Source organism: Crocuta crocuta, unplaced genomic scaffold, assembly GCF_008692635.1.
Source record: "Crocuta crocuta isolate KB4526 unplaced genomic scaffold, BGI_CrCroc_1.0 scaffold551, whole genome shotgun sequence".
Lineage (NCBI taxonomy): Eukaryota > Metazoa > Chordata > Mammalia > Carnivora > Hyaenidae > Crocuta > Crocuta crocuta.
In genome coordinates this window covers 365660-384138 of record NW_027530969.1, presented here as the reverse complement: position 1 = coordinate 384138, position 18479 = coordinate 365660, and the positions used below count along the sequence as shown (strand labels likewise).

General features: G+C 37.6%; 1 protein-coding gene across 3 annotated transcripts in view; it reads left to right on the top strand.

The window, feature by feature from the left end:
• The window catches only part of PBK (PDZ binding kinase), a 30140-nt gene extending 15874 nt beyond the window's left edge, over window positions 1-14266 (top strand). For all 3 annotated transcript variants that reach the window (XM_077769717.1, XM_077769719.1, XM_077769718.1), the window contains exons 5-8: window positions 503-672; window positions 2947-3076; window positions 11850-12026; window positions 12835-14266. In XM_077769717.1, the coding sequence (XP_077625843.1) occupies window positions 503-672; window positions 2947-3076; window positions 11850-12026; window positions 12835-13034 (677 nt within the window). In that variant the 3' untranslated portion in view covers window positions 13035-14266. The remainder of the gene's footprint in view (window positions 1-502; window positions 673-2946; window positions 3077-11849; window positions 12027-12834) is intronic.
• The last annotated feature ends 4213 nt before the right edge of the window (window positions 14267-18479 follow it).

Below are 18479 nucleotides of genomic sequence, written 5' to 3'. Positions count from 1 at the left end.
AAACAGTTTTTATAATATCTTAACCTTTCACTAATAAAAATAAAGATGGTGGTGGAGTTTGGGAACAATCAAATTATTGTGACTGTTCTAAAATATAAATTATCATATAATATTTTTAAGGTTTATATATATTTAAAATTTCATGGGAATAAATACAGTCATTACGAAGCTGGCACTGTACAGAATTCAGGAATATTAAGTGATCTTCATTTACAGAATTTCCTTATTTTCATTTTTAATGTAAATAAGACTTGTGAGACCATTATGTTAAGAAGGCATAGAACATTTAAAAATATTTTGATTGTGATACTGTTCACAAACATTGAAGTCATTTTAAATTATAAAGCTAATTATACTGAATTAGCTTTATAAACAGTGGTTTCATTGTATTTCATCAGTGTTACTCCAGATACGTTTTCTATCACATCATTGTAAAAAAAAAAAAACATAAATACAGTTGTTCTTCCCTATTCTAATAAGAACATGTCCTGTTTTCTTTAAGGTTATCGTGCTTTCACTGAAGCCAGTGATGGTAGTCTGTGTCTTGCTATGGAATATGGAGGGGAAAAGTCTCTAAATGACTTAATAGAAGAACGAAATAAAGACAGCCAGGATCCTTTCCCAGCAGCCATAATTTTAAAAGTTGCTTTGAACATGGCGAGAGGGTTAAAGGTAACCATGCTATTATATTTTAAATGACTTCTGTGGGACTTTATATATACCTAATTACAAGGTGGGATTTTTTTTTTCCCCAAAAAAATTAGTTACCCTAAGTTAAAGTCTTTATAAACTCTCCTATTGCATAGTGCACTATTTCCTTATTTTGATCAGCAAAGTATTATTTGAAGCCTTTACATAGCCTCAAATAACCCAAGCCAGGTAGTTTTGTTTATAGAGATCATGTGTTAGGTATACTTAAAAGGATTAGTCAATTTAACACAAATTTAGTAATTATTCCTGGGGGTGTAGCCTAACCCTTCTTTAATATGAGTAAACCGCTTAAAGATTGTTTTGTGGGATGTTAAGTTTTGATTATCAGTTTACATCTGTGGCTTAAATGAAAAAAGTTCAATCGATGTTATGCAAAGAAATTGTTGTGCCTTTTGACAGATACTGCGTAAAGAAGGAAAAGAGTCTATTTTTTTTTAATGTTTATTTTAAGAGAGAGAGTGCAAGAGAGAGCAGGGGAGGAGGAGAGAGAGGGGAAGACAGAATCCAGAGCAGGCTGCACATTGTCAATGAGGAGCCTGACTCGGGGCTTGAACTCACAAATGGTGAGATCATGATCTGAAGAAGATCAAGAGTCTGACGCTTAACCAATTGAGCCACCCAGGCATCCCAGGAAAAGAATTCTTTAATTCTTTATCCTAAGTAACCAAACAGAAGTAATGCTGGCTCTAAAACTCAGTTGAACGACTCAAAAGTGGATCATGTATTGATACTTACATCAAAGTTGCATGTTAAGACTTAGTATAAAAGTGGGGCACCTGGGTGGCTCAGTCAGTTAAGCATCCAACTTCGGCTCAGGTCATGATCTTGCAGTTTGTGAGTTCAAGCCCCACATCAGGCTCTGTGCTGACAGCTCAGAGCCTGGAGCCTGCCTTGAATTCTATGTCTCCCTCTCTCTCTCTGCCCCTCGTCCACTTGCATTCTGTGCCCCGCCTCAAATAAATATTAAATTTTTTTTAAAAAGTTAGTATAAAATTGATTTATGAAATGTCAAATTGTAGGATGGTATTTCTAAAAATATATTTTAATATGTATATAGAAAAACTGATTTTAAATGGAAAGGATAAACTAAATAATTTGAATTATTTAATAAATAATGACTAAATGTATATGGATAAGGGAATTGCCAAATTTCACTATAAATATATTTAGACATATTCAATTTATGATCAACAACATTTGAATTAAGTACAGTAAGGGGCACCTGGGTGGCTCAGTTGGTTAAGCATCTGACTCTTGATTTCAGCTCAGGTCATGAACTCACAGATTATGAGATCAAGCTCCATGTCAGGCTTTGTGCTGACAGCATGGAGCCTGCTTGGGATTCTTTCTGTTCCCCTCTCTCTGCCCTTCCCCAGCGCGCTCTCTCTCTCTTTCAAAATAAATAAACTTAAAAAAATAATAAAATAAAATAATTAAGCACAGTAAGTGTTCCAAGGTATATACCAAAAATTATCTTTGCAATATTTTCAAGCCTAGTTCACATAGTAGATGCTCAAATGCTGATGAATGAACAAATAACAGTATAGCAAGATTATTTTTGATTATGGGTGAGTATCATTACTAAGAAAGAGTTAATGTGTAAAACAAAATATAGTCTTAGATTATATTGCTGCTTCCTCTTCTGCCTGTAACCTCTGTGATCCTTAGTCATCTGCTGTTCTGCATCACCTCAGTAATTTGAGAAAAGTGTGCCTCATTGTGAAGGTCCCAAATTTATCCAAAAATGACTAGCCTCAAGTAAAATTTGATATATTTTTTAAAATATATTTTTATTATTTTGAGAGAGAGAACATGAGAAGGGGAGGGGCAAAGAGAGAGGGAGAGAGAGAATTCTAAGCAGGCTCCCCTTGTTAGAGCCTGATATGGGGCTCAGTCTCATGAACCATGAGATCATGACTGACTGAGCTACCCAGGTGCCCCAATTGTGGTATAGTTTTAAAGCTGCAATGTCTTCTTTTAATATGAGATGGGTTTGAAAATCAAAAAGTTAGCCTGGACATTAATTTTCAAAGACTCCGTGAGGTCTGGTCAGTGTGGCAGACTGTGTTAACAAAGGGTGTTCCCTGTTCTGACTTCAGATCATTTCAAATGATGAACAGATACAATTGTCCAGTTCAGGAAGGGAGTTCAAGTTGTTATTCTTGTTTAGAGATTATCATATATTTTTATCAGTTTATATATTTGCTCAGATGTATTAAATTTTCACCGTTTTAGTATCTACACCAAGAAAAGAAACTGCTTCATGGAGACATAAAGTCCTCAAATGTTGTAATTAAAGGTGATTTTGAAACCATTAAAATCTGTGATGTAGGAGTCTCTTTACCACTGGATGAAAATATGACTGGTAAGTATTATTTGAATTTTTAAAACTTTATTTTTATGCAATTTTTAGGTTTCTAATTTTTACATATTTAAATAGGTAATAGGTTTACATACTTAAAATTAAAAACTGTGTATTAAAGTATATACTAAATAATATCCTTCCTTTCTTGTCTATTTTCCACTCAGCCTCCAGCCCCCTCCCTTACCAATATAAATTATTGTATTTTAATCAATATACTTTAACTGAAGATGACTTTAGGAACTATTTCTTTTTTTTTTTAAAGAATTTTTTTAAATTTTTTAAATTTTTTTAATAGTTTATTGTCAAGTTGGTTTCCATATAACACACAGTGCTCATCCCCACAAGTGCCCTCCTCCATGTCCATCACCCCCCTTCCCCTCCCCCCCCATCTGCCCTCAGTTTTTTCTCGGCATTCAAGAGTCTCTCATGGTTTGCCTCTCTCCCTCTCCCCCACTTTTCTTCCCCTTCTTCTCCCTTATGGTCCTCCGTTAGGAACTATTTCTAACCTGGCTTGGGATTTTTATGTGGTGAAAGGTCTGGGAATAGAAAACAGAGTTTTAACAAGGTTTTGTAAAGGAATTCATTTAGTTTTGCATAGTGACAAGATTGGGGAAACTGAGGTGGAAGTAGGAAAGAGGGGTGCTAATAAAGCTAGGTCTTCTGCTGGCCCTTTGGCCTGCCCTGACTCCTGCTTCTCTGATATAAATACTGACCATTCTCAGCAAATTTAAGATCTTGGTAAGAACACAGAGCCAGCCTCATAAACAGGGTCCCTGCTTTAAACATATTATTTAATAAATAACATTTAAATTTGCTTCTTCATATGAATATATGGTAAAAGGAAGGTTAATAAATGCTGTTTAGAACTTTTGTACACTTAAATTTCTAGCTCAAGTATAAGTTGAGTCAAATTAAAAAGCCAAGATGAATAGAGTGACTTTATAAAGATATCTGTAATCATTCACAAAGATAGGACTGTTATGAGCCTTTAGACTATATAACTGCTACAAAGTTGACACTTTCAAAAATAAAGGAGAAATTAGGAAACAATACAAATAAGACATTTTTAGCATCATTTTCTCAGTCTTTAGTAGACCAAATAGACAAAACTAAGATGTAGAATATCTGAGTAGATAATAAGGTGAATCTTTATGCATCCAAATATTTGTTAAAATTGAACACACATTAAGTTACAAGAGAGAACCTGAGATTACATTGTCCTCAGTGCTGTAAATCTAGAAATTAGTGATATAATTGGTAACAAAAACACCCACATTTTTTAGGAATTCAAAATATTTGTAAATAATTCTTAGCTGAAATCAAATTCCAGGTATACAACACTTAGAAAATCAAATCAAAACCTATTTCATAGGGTCAACACTACTCAAAGCAAAACATTTTCATTATTTAACCTTTATGAAACTAAGTTTGAGTTTTCAATTCACATCAGAAAAAAAAGAAATGAAGCCATAATGACAGAAAGCAGAAGTGATTGAATATATGATCTATTTTATTTTAGAACATGTAACAGTTCATGGTTTGTAAACATGTGAGGTTCATCCTTGATAACATATTCAAACATAGCCAGGAAAATATTGTGAAAGAATGATGAATAGGAATTTTCCTGAGGAGATGTTAAGAAGTATTATAAAGCCACAGTAGTTAAAGCAGTGATATTCCTGCCAAAATAGACAGAAAAATTTAAGGAAGTCAAGTAGTCCCAAATATATCAAGTTTACTATATGATAAAACTGATGTTTAGTATTATTGAGAAAGAAGTCATTGAGATAGCAAATGATGATGTGTGGACATTTTAGAAAAAATAAAGCTGTTTTCCATCACACTAATCCTCATAGATTGAAGATGTTAAAAAAGAGTAGTAGGAAAAAATTACAGATAAACAATTCATTAAAATTGGGCTTAAGAAAGACGCCAAAGCTAGAAACCATGGTATGGTATGGTATGGTATGGTATTTTTTCAAGAGTAGGATTTAGTGATACATTACCTACATCTAACACCCAGTGCTCATCCTAACAAGTGCCCTCCTTAATGCCCTTCATCCATCTAGCCCATCCGCCCCCCCCCAACACCCCACCAGCAACCCTCAGTTCTCTGTATTTAAGAGTCTCTAATAGTTTTTCTCCTCTCTGTCTTTATCTTATTTTTCCTTCCCTTTCCCTATGGTCATCTGTTTTGTTTCTTAAATTCCACATGTGAGTGAAATCGTAATGATATTTGTCTTTCTCTGACTTATTTCACTTAGCATAAAATACTCTAATTCCACCCAAATTGTTGCAAATGGCAAGATTTCATTTTTTTTTGATTGCCGAGTAATACTCCATTGCATATATATGCCACGTCTTCTTTATCCATTCATTAGTTGATGGACATTTGGGCTCTTTCCATACTTTGGCTATCGTTGATAGTGCTGCTATAAACATTGGGCTGCATGTGCCCCTTTGAGTCAGCATTTTCGTACCTTTGGATAAATACCTAGTAGTGCAATTGCTGGGTTGTAGGGTAGCTCTATTTTTTCAGAAATTATTTAATATTTATAACATTTTACTTACTTTTGAGAGAGTTAGTGAGGGGCAGAGAGGGGAACCAGAGGATCTGAAGTGGGCTCTTTGCTGACAACAGAGAGCCCGAGACAGTTTGAACTCATGAACCATGAGATCAGGACCTGAGCTGAAGTCAGAGGCTTAACAGACTGAGCCACCCAGGTGCCCCATCTATGTTTAATTTTTTGAGGAACCTCCTTACTGTTTTTAGAGTGACCACACCAGTTTTCATTTCCACCAGCAGTGCAAAAGTGTTTGCATCCTTGCCACCATCTGTTCCTGAGTTGTTAATTTTAGCCATTCTGACAGGTATGAGGTGGTGTCTTATTGTGGTTTTGGTTTGTATTTCCCTGATGATGAGGGATGTTGAACATCTTCCGTGTGTCTGTTGGCCATCTGGATGCCTTCGTTGGAAAAGTGCCTATTTATGTCTTTTGCCCATTTCTTCACTGGATTATCTATTTTTTGGGTGTTAGAAACCATTTTTTTAAAAAGTCATAGGTACTGAAAAATTCTTTGAAAAATTTCTTTATGGTACTATGAGCAGTAGGATATCTTAACATGTACTCTCATACGCTAAGTAGAAGTTGCAATTCAGGTTATCATTCAGTATCCTGTCAGGTATCATTCAGGTTAGGATAAGTTTCTTTGTAGTAGCATAAATCCTCAAAACCTTCAGTGGCTTAAAGCAGCCACAGCTTATTCAGGCTACAGGTCCATTATGGCTACATTCCATTCTCACTTTTAGGACTTAAGCTGCTAGAACATCCACTATATAGAACACTGTGTCATTGTTATGTATGGAGGATAAAAAAGGCTTCAGAGCTGTGCAGTACAGTAGCCACTAGCTACATGACTATTTAAATTAATACGTATTTGAAATTTTTAAAAATTAATTTCCTCAGAAAGTCTTGCACTAACAATTAAATGCTCCAGATTAGAAATGACACAAGCCACTTCTTTCACAACTCACTGACCAGAACAAGTCAGGTGGCTCCATCCAACCTTGACAGGCCAGAAAGTGCATCCTTCTTTGTGTCCAGAAGGGGGAGAGTACAACCTACTGGTACTACTGGAATAGCACTGGTAACTACTACAACGGTATAGTCTTTTCAGAGGGCAATTTGGAAATCTGTATTTAAAAAACAAAAACACACCAAAAAAAAAAAAAAAAAAAAACCAAACCCTTTCAAAATGCTCTTTGATCCTATCATTCATTCTCAAGAACATATTCCAAAAAATAATTGGCCACTGCAGACATTTTTTATAATAATAACCTGATATATTAATTTCTGCAAAACCAAGAGACTTAGGCTTGTAGAAGAAATAGTTACGACAGAAGAATCAAAACCCATGCAACGCTGAAGACACAGCAGTAACGAAAACAATAATCCTGATAAAAATACTAACACGTGAAATCTTCATGGGTACCTGGCATCAGCCCATCCTGTGAAGCCATAAACCCTGGGTTTTTCAATAGATACTTTTAATTAAAATTAAAAGTTCAATCTGGCTTTCTCCCCCTGGCTTTCTCAAGCCTAGGGGAGATGTCTCTGCAGCTCCTTTATCAGCACTATCTGCTTCATTAATTTATGGTTGATTAAAGCTACTAAACCAGCCATGCATTAAGAGAAGGCATTTCTCGGGGCGCCTGGGTGGCTTAGTCGGTTAAGCATCCGACTTTCGCTTAGGTCATGATCTCGCGATTCGTGGGTTCGAGCCCCGCGTCGGGCACTGTGCTGACTGCCAGCTCAGAGCCTGGAGCCTGTTTCAGAGTCTGTGACTCCCTCTCTCTCTGATCCTCCCCTGCTCACGCTGTCTCTCTCTCTCTCTCCTAGAAATAAATAAAACATTAAAAAAAAAATTAAAAAAAAGAAGGCATTTCTCTTCTTTTGTCTTTTTCTCTTGGGCTAAGGCTTTCTTGTTATGAGGAAGTTTACCCCTAAGCACTTTAAAAATAACAATTAGGTAATAGGGGGAAAATTAATCTTTTTTTACTTGTGTATGTGCTAACTTGTGTTATAAAAATATACACTGTAGCAGAACAGACTATGCAAAACTTGAGGTGAATGTCTACCAGTAAGGGATGGTTTAATTTATTGTACCACCACACAATAGAATGCCATTAAAATGATACAGGTTTATATTTGTAGGAATGGTATATCCAAATATATTGAGTGAGATCAACATCATAAAATAGCACTTAATTTTTTTTAATGTTTTATTTATTTCTGAGAGAGAGAGAAATAGCGTGAGCAGGGGAGGGTCAGAGAGAGAGGGTGATACAGAATCTGAAGCAGGCTCCAGGCTCTGAGCTAGCTGTCAGCACAGAGCCCGACACGGGGCTCAAACCCACGAACTGCAAGATCATGACCTGAGCTGAAGTCGGATGCTTAACCGACTGAGCCACCCAGGTGCCCCCATAAAATAGCACTTAAATATGTATACATTAAGAAAAGTTTGGAAAAAAATATATACTTAATTTAAAAAAATTTTTTTAACATTTATTCATTTTTGAGAGACAGAGTGTAAGTGGGGGAGAGGCAGAGAGTGAGGGAGACACAGGATCTGAAGCAGGCTCCACACGCTGAGCTGTCAGCACAGAGCCTGATGCGGAGCTCCATCTCACAGACTGCGAGATCATGACCTAAGCAGAAGTTGGATGCTTAACTGACTGAGCCACCCAGGTGGCCCTTTAAAAGTTATTTTTAAGTTTTGTGTTTTAATGGTGGGATATTCACATGTTTCACAACTATAATATAAGGTGTTCTGTGACAAGCCCAAATTTTAACAATGGTTATCTCTAGGTTTGTTTGTTTGTTTGTTTAGCAGATATTTTTAATACCTAGTATGGTCAAGCACTGTGCCAAGTATTATGAACATAGAGGAAAATAGGATAAACAGTCCTTACACTTTCTTAAAAGTTTTATATGTATTTTTTCATTGATAATTTAATTGATTATAATTTGATTTTAATTTAATTATAGTTGGCACACAATATTATGTTAGTTTCAGGTGTACGACACAGTGATTCAAATCTATACATTGTGATGTGCTTACTGAAGCCAACCATCTGTCACCATACAATGCTATGCTGTAACTTTCCTCCCTATGACTTATTCTTTCCATAACTGGAAACCTATATCTCCCTTTCACTCACTTTGCTCATCCCCCCCCATCCCTGTCCCCTCTGGCAACCATCAGTTCTCTGAATTTGTAGGTCTATTCTGTTTTTTTGTTTGCTCTGTTTTTAAACTGATTTAAAATGATTTCTTTAAAAAAATTTTTTTTTTAATGTTTATTTTTGAGAGAGAGAGAGAGCTAGGAGGGACAGAGAGGTAGACAGAGGATCCAAAGCAGGCTCTGCGCTGACAACAGAGAGCCTGATGAAAGGGCTCAAACTCAAAAACCTGATCTGAAGTTGGATGCTTAACTGACTGAGCCACCCAGGCATCCCTGGAATTGTTTTCTTAATTTTCTCTTTTTTCTACTTTGTTATAGAGAACAACAGTTTCTGTATATTAATTTTATATCCTGAAATTTTACTGTATTCATTTATTACTTCTAATAGTTTTTTGGTGGAGTCTTTAGGATTTTCTACATGTATGTCATCTCATCTGCAGTTTACTTCTTCCTTACTAAACTGGATGCCTTTTATTTTTTTTTTTTCTTGTCTGATTACAATGGCTCGAGCTTCCAGTACTATGTTGAATAAGAGTCGCACAAGTGGACATCCTTATATCATTGCTGATCTTAGGGGAAAATTTCTCAGTTTTTCATCATTGAGATTGATATTAGCTGTGGGTTTTCATATATGGCCTTTAGTATGTTGAGGTATATTTCCACTAAGCCCACTTTGTTTTATTAGATTTCATCATGAACAGATGTCAAATTTTGTCAAATACCTTTTCTGCTTCTTTGGAGATGATGATATGATTTTTTTAAGTTTATTTATTTTGAGAGAGAGCACACACATGCAAGTGGGGGAGGGGCAGAGAGAAACAGAAAGAAAGAATCCCAAACAGGCTTTGTGACAGGCTCTGTCAGCTCAGAGCCTAACGCAAGGCTTGATCTGATCTCACAGACTGTGAGATCATGACCTGAGCCGAAATGGAGAGTTGGATGCTTTTAACCCACTGAGCCACCCAGGCCCCTCAAGATGATTGTATGATTTTTATCCTTTGTTTTGTTGATATGGTTTATCACGTTGATTGATTTGTCAATCTTAAACCATCCTTGCATCCCTGGAGTAAAATCCACTTGATTATGGTGAAGGATCCTTTTAATTATACCATTATATGAAGTTTGCCAATATTTTATTGAGGATTTTTGCATAAATATTCATCAGGGATATTGGCTGGTAGTTTTATTGTTGGGTTTTTTTTGTAGTGTCTTTAGTTTTGCTATCAAGGTAATGCTGACCTTGGAGAATACATTTGTAATTTTTTTTAATATTTATTTTTGAGAGAGAGACCATGAGTGAGGGAGGGGCAGAATAAACAGAACTTGAAGCAGACTCCAGGCTCTAAGCTGTCAACTCAGAGCCCAACATGGGACTTGAACTCACAAACTGCAAGATGATGACTTGAGCCAAAGTCGGACACTCAACCGATTGAGCCACCCAGGCATCCCATAGAATATATTTGTCTCCTTCCTCTTCTGTTTTTTTCAGTTCTTACCCTTTTAGGGTTCATAATCTAGGACAGAAAGCTGCTCTTGAATAATATATACCAAAATGTAATGACTGTTACGATAGAAAGGATTATGTGAACATGACAGTGTCACTTAACGCAGCCTAGATGTTGAGAAAGGCATCCCTAAATAAATAATGTTTCAGCTAATTAAATGAGGAGAAGCTTCAGTTTAATTTTTTCAGTTTGACATAATGTGCATGAGAACTAAATTAGGTAATGTCTGCTTAACCTTTTTGAATGCAGCAAAGGGCAACAAAATATCAGTTGTTTCTGTATCGACAAAAGGGAATGAGTGAACCATCAATTTATGATCACATCAGACTTTGGTCAGAACAGTCCATCTTCACAGAGAAGCAGTCTTGATCAGTAACATATGTGGGGAAACCTCTTCCATTATGCTTAAGTTCTAATCTCACGCTCGGACAAATATCAGCGGAAATGCACTTGGCTGGCATCTAAGATTGGAGCTCCGATTGATATTAGATCCTGAGCTCTAGAAAGCTATTTGGCATGGCACATCCCTGTAGGAATCTGACCTACGTAGAATGAGGTATGACTGACTCCTTTATCACCAGAGTCACTGCCCTTGTCAACCATGTGTAGACTCTTACCTAGTTGAGCATTCCATTAGGTGCCTCTTAGGTAGAAGGGGAAAACCTTCAGGGAGCTTATACTGGACATGACTGCCTTCACAAGTGTACTGTCCTCAAGCTGGTTTAAGTGAAAAGGCCGTAATAAGGACATCTTTCGTTCTTGCCATCCAATGCTGGGTGCTGTCCCAGTCTGGCTTCTTCATTCTCACTCTATCTTCAGAGTGTACTTATTAGATGTACCCCCCAGGACATTGAGTGAATGAATGAATGAGTGCTTGTCTCCTGGCTCTTTGGTTTCCTGACTGCTGGAATTGTCCTTTTTTCCCTCTCCCTCCTCCCATTTTTTCTCTATTAGAGAGAGAAGGAGAAAGAAAGGAGGGAGGGAAGGAAGGAGGAAGGAAATGGAAATAGGAGTAGGCCCATGTCATTCCTGGGCAGAAGCTTCAAGACCCAATGTGTGGTTTGACCCTTATCCTTTCCCCTGCCGTAGCCATTACAGAAAGCAGAGAAATGGTACTTTCCTCTGCCTAATGATAGCATCATTTGAAAATGGAGAAACTGGAGCACAGAGATGCATTGATCTCCTCACAGTCACTCAGCTCACAGATGCCTTTGAACCCAGGCAAGGCAGTCTGGCTCCAGAGTGTGTGCTCTTGACATCCACTGTCTCTCTGTATTCCTGCCACCTTCTGAGAGAACTGCTGTTTTTCTATACCCTTGCCAACTGACTAGCTTTTTAACAATGTGATAAGGAAAAAGTAATTCTTATGAATGAGATGGGAGTGTATTTTCATGTTTACTGTCTACATTTCTTAACCTTTAAACTACCTGTTTTGCCCATTTTTCTTTGGGTTGCTAGCCTTTCTTAGTGATTTTTAGAGCTTGCCCTTATGACCAACTTAACTTGTATCGTACTCGTTTCAGTGACTGACCCCGAGGCCTGTTACATTGGCACTGAGCCTTGGAAACCCAAGGAAGCTTTGGAAGAGAATGGTATTATCACTGACAAGGCAGACATATTTGCCTTTGGCCTGACTCTGTGGGAAATGATGACTTTATCTATTCCACACATTAATCTTCCAGATGATGATGATGATGAAGGTATAACTACATTTTTTTAACATAAATCCCAATTTCTTCAGTTTGAACTAAAGATTAGCTTATCAAATTATTTTTTATCTATTATGTTGAAATTTAAAACAGGATATTGTTTGATTTAGTGGCATGAGATGTGGATTATATTACAACTGACTAATTTGGTGCTATCTCAGTTTACTCTCATATAAATGAGATGTAGGTTAATTGATAATAGGGAGATAAATTGAGAAAATCCTGCAGAGCAGAAAGTTTCCTTAAAAATTCCTCTTGTCTTGTGGTAGGGTCCCCTCCCTTAAGGAAAGAAAAACAAAACCAAAAAACCTCAAGGCATCCTGGCTATAAGCATATGTGACAACATCCCTCACGACCTTGTAACATGAGACCACTTAATCAGACTGCATGTTTGTCTGTTACCATATATGGGAGACAAAGAAATAGAAAATATATAAAAAACTACACCACTTGGCGTTGGGGGCTCAGTTCTTCAGGCACGAACCCAACTGAGCCATGCTGGTACAAATAAAGTTGCTTCCTGGAAACAATAGCCTCAGTATCACAACTCCTTGTCTGAGAATCCTGCCACAGTCTTAAGGGAAAGACTGGAAAGCTACAGTAAGAGGGTGGGGGTTGGAACCTATGAACCGTGACAGTTGCTAATCTTCACCATGGCAGTATAATTGAAGAGACACCCTGAAAAGCATACTGGATGATGAGTTCTTGTTTTGGGAGGGTGAGTTTGAGAAGTTGCTAAGCCTTTCCACAACATAACAGTTATTTTGTTTGTTTCAATCTTCAACTCCTTCACGAGCAGATAAAACTTTTGATGAAAGTGACTTTGACGATGAAGCATACTATGCAGCACTGGGGACGAGGCCGCCCATTAATATGGAAGAGCTGGATGAAACGTACCAGAGAGTTATTGAACTCTTCTCTGTATGCACTAATGAAGACCCCAAAGATCGTCCTTCCGCTGCACACATTGTGGCAGCGCTGGAAATGGATGTCCAGTGATCACCTTGTGTCCGTGATGGCTGAGCTTTATGTATGACTCATGTGTCTAACTGTTCTGTTTACTGGAAGACATTATATAGTTCTATGATAATCTGTAATTACTAGACTTTTTGGAAGTGGCCTCTTTTAGGACCGTAGCACCTAGTTAACATTTGAACAGTTACTTATATTATTTCTTAACATGCTTATGAATATAAGCATTTGAGATTGTAGTAGGTTTTCTATAAAGTTTAAGAAACTACCTACTCAAGTATTTGAGTTTGTACATACAGATTTAAAACACTAGCAGTAATAAAATGCTATAAACTGTATGTCTAACATTAATTTGGATTGAGTGACTATCACTTTTATTAATGTTTCTCACATATTCTTTATTTTTAACGGATCTGTTGAAGTAGCACTTTGCACAGTAAAACATAAGTGTATGTTTGCTTATCTTTTAAACCATTAAACTTTTTGCTGGCCTTTTTTGGGCTGATACGTTCATTATTAAATATGGTCACTAGAAGCCAAGAAAAATGGCTCAAAAGACTGGCTCCTTGGGTGTTTCCAGACATTTTTGGTTAAGGCTTGTTTTGTGCTCTTGGATCTCCCTGGATCTTTGGCTGTTGCTTTAATTTATTAAATGTATTTTCTGTACTGAGATCCCTTTTTAATGTTTTCTTTAGTAATCTATACCTTAAGCATATCACAGTTCTGCTGTAAAAATAAAACTCTAATAGAATGATATAGAATAAAGGAGACTTTAGTTACCAGAAGTATAAGACCTTTATACTTCATTAATTTGAGTGTCATCATTAGACATATTGAGTGAATGTGGTGGGTTTGTTTCTCTCTTGTGGCCTCATTTTGTTAATCTTTGAAATGAAGGTGATTTGAATTAGCACTTTCTAATTCAGTCTGTGTGCCACAGCCACCTGGGGATTTTTTGTTCATGTATTGTGCCTGTGACTCCAGGTGATACACCCAGACTTGACTGTAGAAAGAGTTTTAAAAATTACTGTCAGAGGGCGCCTGGGTGGCTGAGTTAAGTGTTCAACTCTTAGTTTCAACTCTGGTCATGATCTTGCGGCTTCGTGGGTTTGAGCCCTGCGTCAGGCTCTGTTCTGGCAGTGCAGAGCCTGGTTGGGGTTCTCACTCTCTCTCTGTTCCTCCCCAACTTGCATGGTCTCTGTCTCTCTCAAAATAAATAAATAAACTCGCCTGGGTGGCTCAGTCGGTTAAGCAACCAACTCTTGGTTTTGGCTCAAGTCATGATCTTATGGTTTGGGAGATTGAACCCCCTCTCTCTCTGCCCCTCCCCAACTCACCCATGCTCTCTCAAAGAAACAAACTTAAAAGAAAAAAAAGGCAAACTGAAAGCTGCCTTCTAGATAAATCTTATATACAGTTTTGCGCCCTGACATTTAGTTACCCTAACTTTGATTTATATGATTTCATTCTTATTTGGTCTGCTAAGCTCACAAGGCAGTGAGTATCCCTCTTGGTCCATTCTCATGAATTACAGCTTTTTAATACATAATTGAATACTTCTTATCCTTGAGAAATTTGTGTCCAGTTCCTACAGTTAGAGTATCTGAATGGGAACAAACTAATGCCCGAGGACTGGGTCAGCACATTGACAGCACTTGTCAATGGCAGACGTTGCAAAATGATCTTGCATGCTTTCCCTCTTGTATCTGAAGAGGGCCTTGAAGTCAACACTAAGTTGCAGACAATCTGATACCAATGGTAAGAACATTTTATATTCCTGTGCTGGAACTTGCTCTTTAAAGTCTTAGATGTTGCCTTCTTTTTGGTCATTTGCCTCATTCTCAGAAAAGTAATGTGACTGGTTTGAGGATACAGTGGGACAAATTTTTGCTGTATTAATTACAACTGTAATTAATTATAGTTAGCAAACAGGCTTCTCCCAAGTAGCTTTCTCACTTCCCACAAAGTCTCCCTTTGCTATCAGTGTAAGGCCTCCAAGAGCCTATTTGCATCTCTGGGAAATGGAGATGGAGCACCTGGGTGGCTCTGTCAGTTAAGCATCCAACTTCAGCCCAGGTCATGATCTCACAGTCATGATCTCACGGTTCAGGGGCTCAAGCCCTATGTTGGGCTTTGCACTGCCAGCTCGAAACCAGGAGCCTACTTCAGATTCTGTGTCTCACTCCCTGTCTGTCCCTCCCCTGCTTGTGCTTGCGTTCTCTCTCTCAAAAAAAAAAAAATGGAGATAATAAGTAGGATTATTTGTTGCCTCCTGGTTTCTACTTAATCTACAATTTGTGGATTAAAATGAAATTAGAGATCTATAAATAAAATACTATATACAGGGGTGTCTATGTGGCTCAGTCCGTTTAGGGTCTCTTGATTTTGTCTCAGGTTATGATCTCATGGTTGGGAGATTGAGCCCCGAGTTTGGCTCCGCTCCTGGTGTGGAGCCTGCTTGGGATTCTCTCTCTCCCTTTCCCTCTGCCCTATGCACATGTGCTTTCAAAAAAATAAAAATGGTATGTATAAAAACTTATGGGATACAGCTAAAGTTGTGTTTATAGAGATTTAGTCTTTTATTTTTAAGTTTATTGAAAGAGAGCATGAGCAGGGAGAGGCAGAGAGAGAATCCCAAGCAGGCTCCACACCCAGCATGGAACCTGACATGGGGCTCGATCCAACGAACCATGAGATCATGACCTGAGCCAAAATCAAGAGTCAGATGCTCAACTGACTGAGCCACCCAGGGGCTCCGAGATATATGATCTTAAATGCTATTGAAAGCCTGAAAAATTGGTGAGCTAAGAAAAAGTAACATTCCCTCCCAAAAGGAAAGAAATGAATAAAAATTTAAAGACAAATAGAAAACCTACCATAGGAAATAGAAAACTCTATAATGGATACGATCAACAATGCCAGAAGTTGTTTTTGAAAATATGAATAAAATTCGTAAGCCTAATAAGCCTTAGCAAGAGTCATCTAGAGAGTAAAAAAAGAAAAACAAACATCATAAATGAGTAAAGGAAACATCTGTGCACATCCTACAGATACCCAATCTCACTCATGAACAGATGAAGAAAATCCCAAACAAAATATTAATAAACCAAAGCCAGTAACATAAAAACCTCAAGGCCAAGTTGAGATTATTTCAGCAAGACTAGGTTGACTTAAGAACAGTAATCACCATATTCACCCAATGAAGAAAAATCAGTTCTCTCCAAAGAAGAAAAATATTGATAAAATCCAGTGTTAAATGTTTAAAAAGCCTCTTGGAAAAATAAATGCCTCTTAGAAACCTAGGAATAGAGAGGAGCTTCCTTAACATAAGAAAGAGTATATCTAACAAGCTACTAGTAAACATTTTATAGTTGCTATGGATTAGAAAGTTTACGTCCCCTTGAAATTCATGTTGAAGTCTTCCAGATGGAATCTGGAAGGGCAGGGAGGGTTTTGAGGTGATTAGGTCATGAAGGTGGAGCCCTCTGAGTGGGATTAGTGTCCTTGAGAGGAGCTCTGCCACATGAGGATACAGCAAGAAGGCTACAAGCAAGGCAGGAAGCAGACGCTCACCAGGTCCTGGATCTGCCGGTGCCTTGATAATAATGAACTTGCCAGCCTTGGGAACCAACCAGAGACCTAAATTGTTTCAGCCACCCAGTCTATGCTATTTCTGTTAGGACAGCCCAACTAAGACGAGGGGGAGATGTTTAAAGCTTTTTTTCATGAAAAATGGAATGAGACATTGCTTCAAAACTGAAAATCCAGGGGCACCTAGGTGACTCAAGTCAGGTAAGCATCTCACTCTTGATTTCGGCTCAGGTCATGGTCTCACAGTTCCTGGGATCAAGCCCCGTGTCTGTCTCTGCATTGTGTGGAGCCTGCTTGGGATTCTCTCCCTCTCTCTACCTCTACCCTGCTCACACATGTGTGCATCTGCACCTTCTCTCAAAACAAACAAGAAAAAAACAACCTGAAAATCCAAAACTAATCTACCAATGAATCTTTAGATTTAAATAAACTTAGAAAAGTTGCTGAATGCATGGTCAATATAGAAAAGTCTGTTATGTTTTATCAGCAAACAAATGAAACTTTAACAATTTTATTTCCAGTGGCTTCAAATATCACTTTAAGGATACATCCTAAAAAATTACATAACTACACTGAAAACCCCATTATTACTGAGAAACTAAATGGGGAAATACCCCAGAAAAAGATAAAATATCTTTTACATTCAATCCTCCCAAACTGATCTGTAGATGTGATGCAATTCCAGTAAAATCTCAACAGATGTTTTTTTGAATTGATGGTTTTTTGAGGATCTTAAACCGACTGTAAACTGTACATGTAAATGTAAAGAATCAAGAATTGACAAACTACTTCTGGAGAGAAAAAAGGTGAAGAATTTACAATACCAACTTCAAGAATATGATAACAATGTGGTACTAGTGTAAGGATGACCAGCAAGGCTAGTGGGAATAAACAGGCAGAAAGAGACCCCATACATTGGACACGATTTATCACAAAGGTAGCATGTAATAGCAAAGGTAGCTATGCTCAACAGTAGTATAAATTATGGTATACATATTTTTTTAACATTTATTCATTTTTGAGAGAGCATGAGTCGGGGAGGAGCAGAGGAGAGGGAGACAGAATCCGAAAGAGGCTCCAGGCTCTGAGCTGTCAGCACAGAGCCTGATGTGGGGCTCAAACTCAAGGACCGCGAGATCATGACCTGAGCCAAAGTTGGACACTCAACTGACTGAGCCACCAAAGCACCCCAATAAATTATGGTATATTCTTATAATGGAATATACAACAATGAAAATGAGCTTCAACTAGATGGAATAACCTGGATGCATCTTGACAACATATATTAACAACATTTTCAACTTATATTAAGTTGAAAACCAGACTAAAATTGTAGACATCAAAAGGTTGTTGCATTTGAGGAAAATGATTAAAGAGAACATGAGGGAGACTTCTGGCCAGCTGGCAGTGTTTTATTTTTGGCCTGGGGTGTTGGTTATGAAGGTGTTGATAACGAAGATGTCCATTTTAGAGTTACAGGAAAACTGCAAAGAGAATTCCCATATACCCCACACCTAGACGTCCCTATTACCCACATTTTACCATAGTATATTGGTCACTATTGACATACCAGTGAGCCAATACTGACACATTAACTAAGGTATACTTTATTCAGATTTTTACCTGATGTCTTTCTTCTGTTCCAGGACCCTGCATTACATTTAGCGGTCACGTCTCCTTGGCTATAATTTCTCAGATTTTCCTTGCTTGTTTTTTGAAGCTTTTATTTTTTATTCATTTATTTTTACAAATAGTTTATTGTCAAGTTGGTTTCCATATAACACCCAGTGCTCATCCCAAAAAGTACTCCCCTCCATGCCCATCTCCCTCCCCCACACCCATCAGTCCTCAGTTTGTTCTCAGCATTCAAGAGTCTCTCAT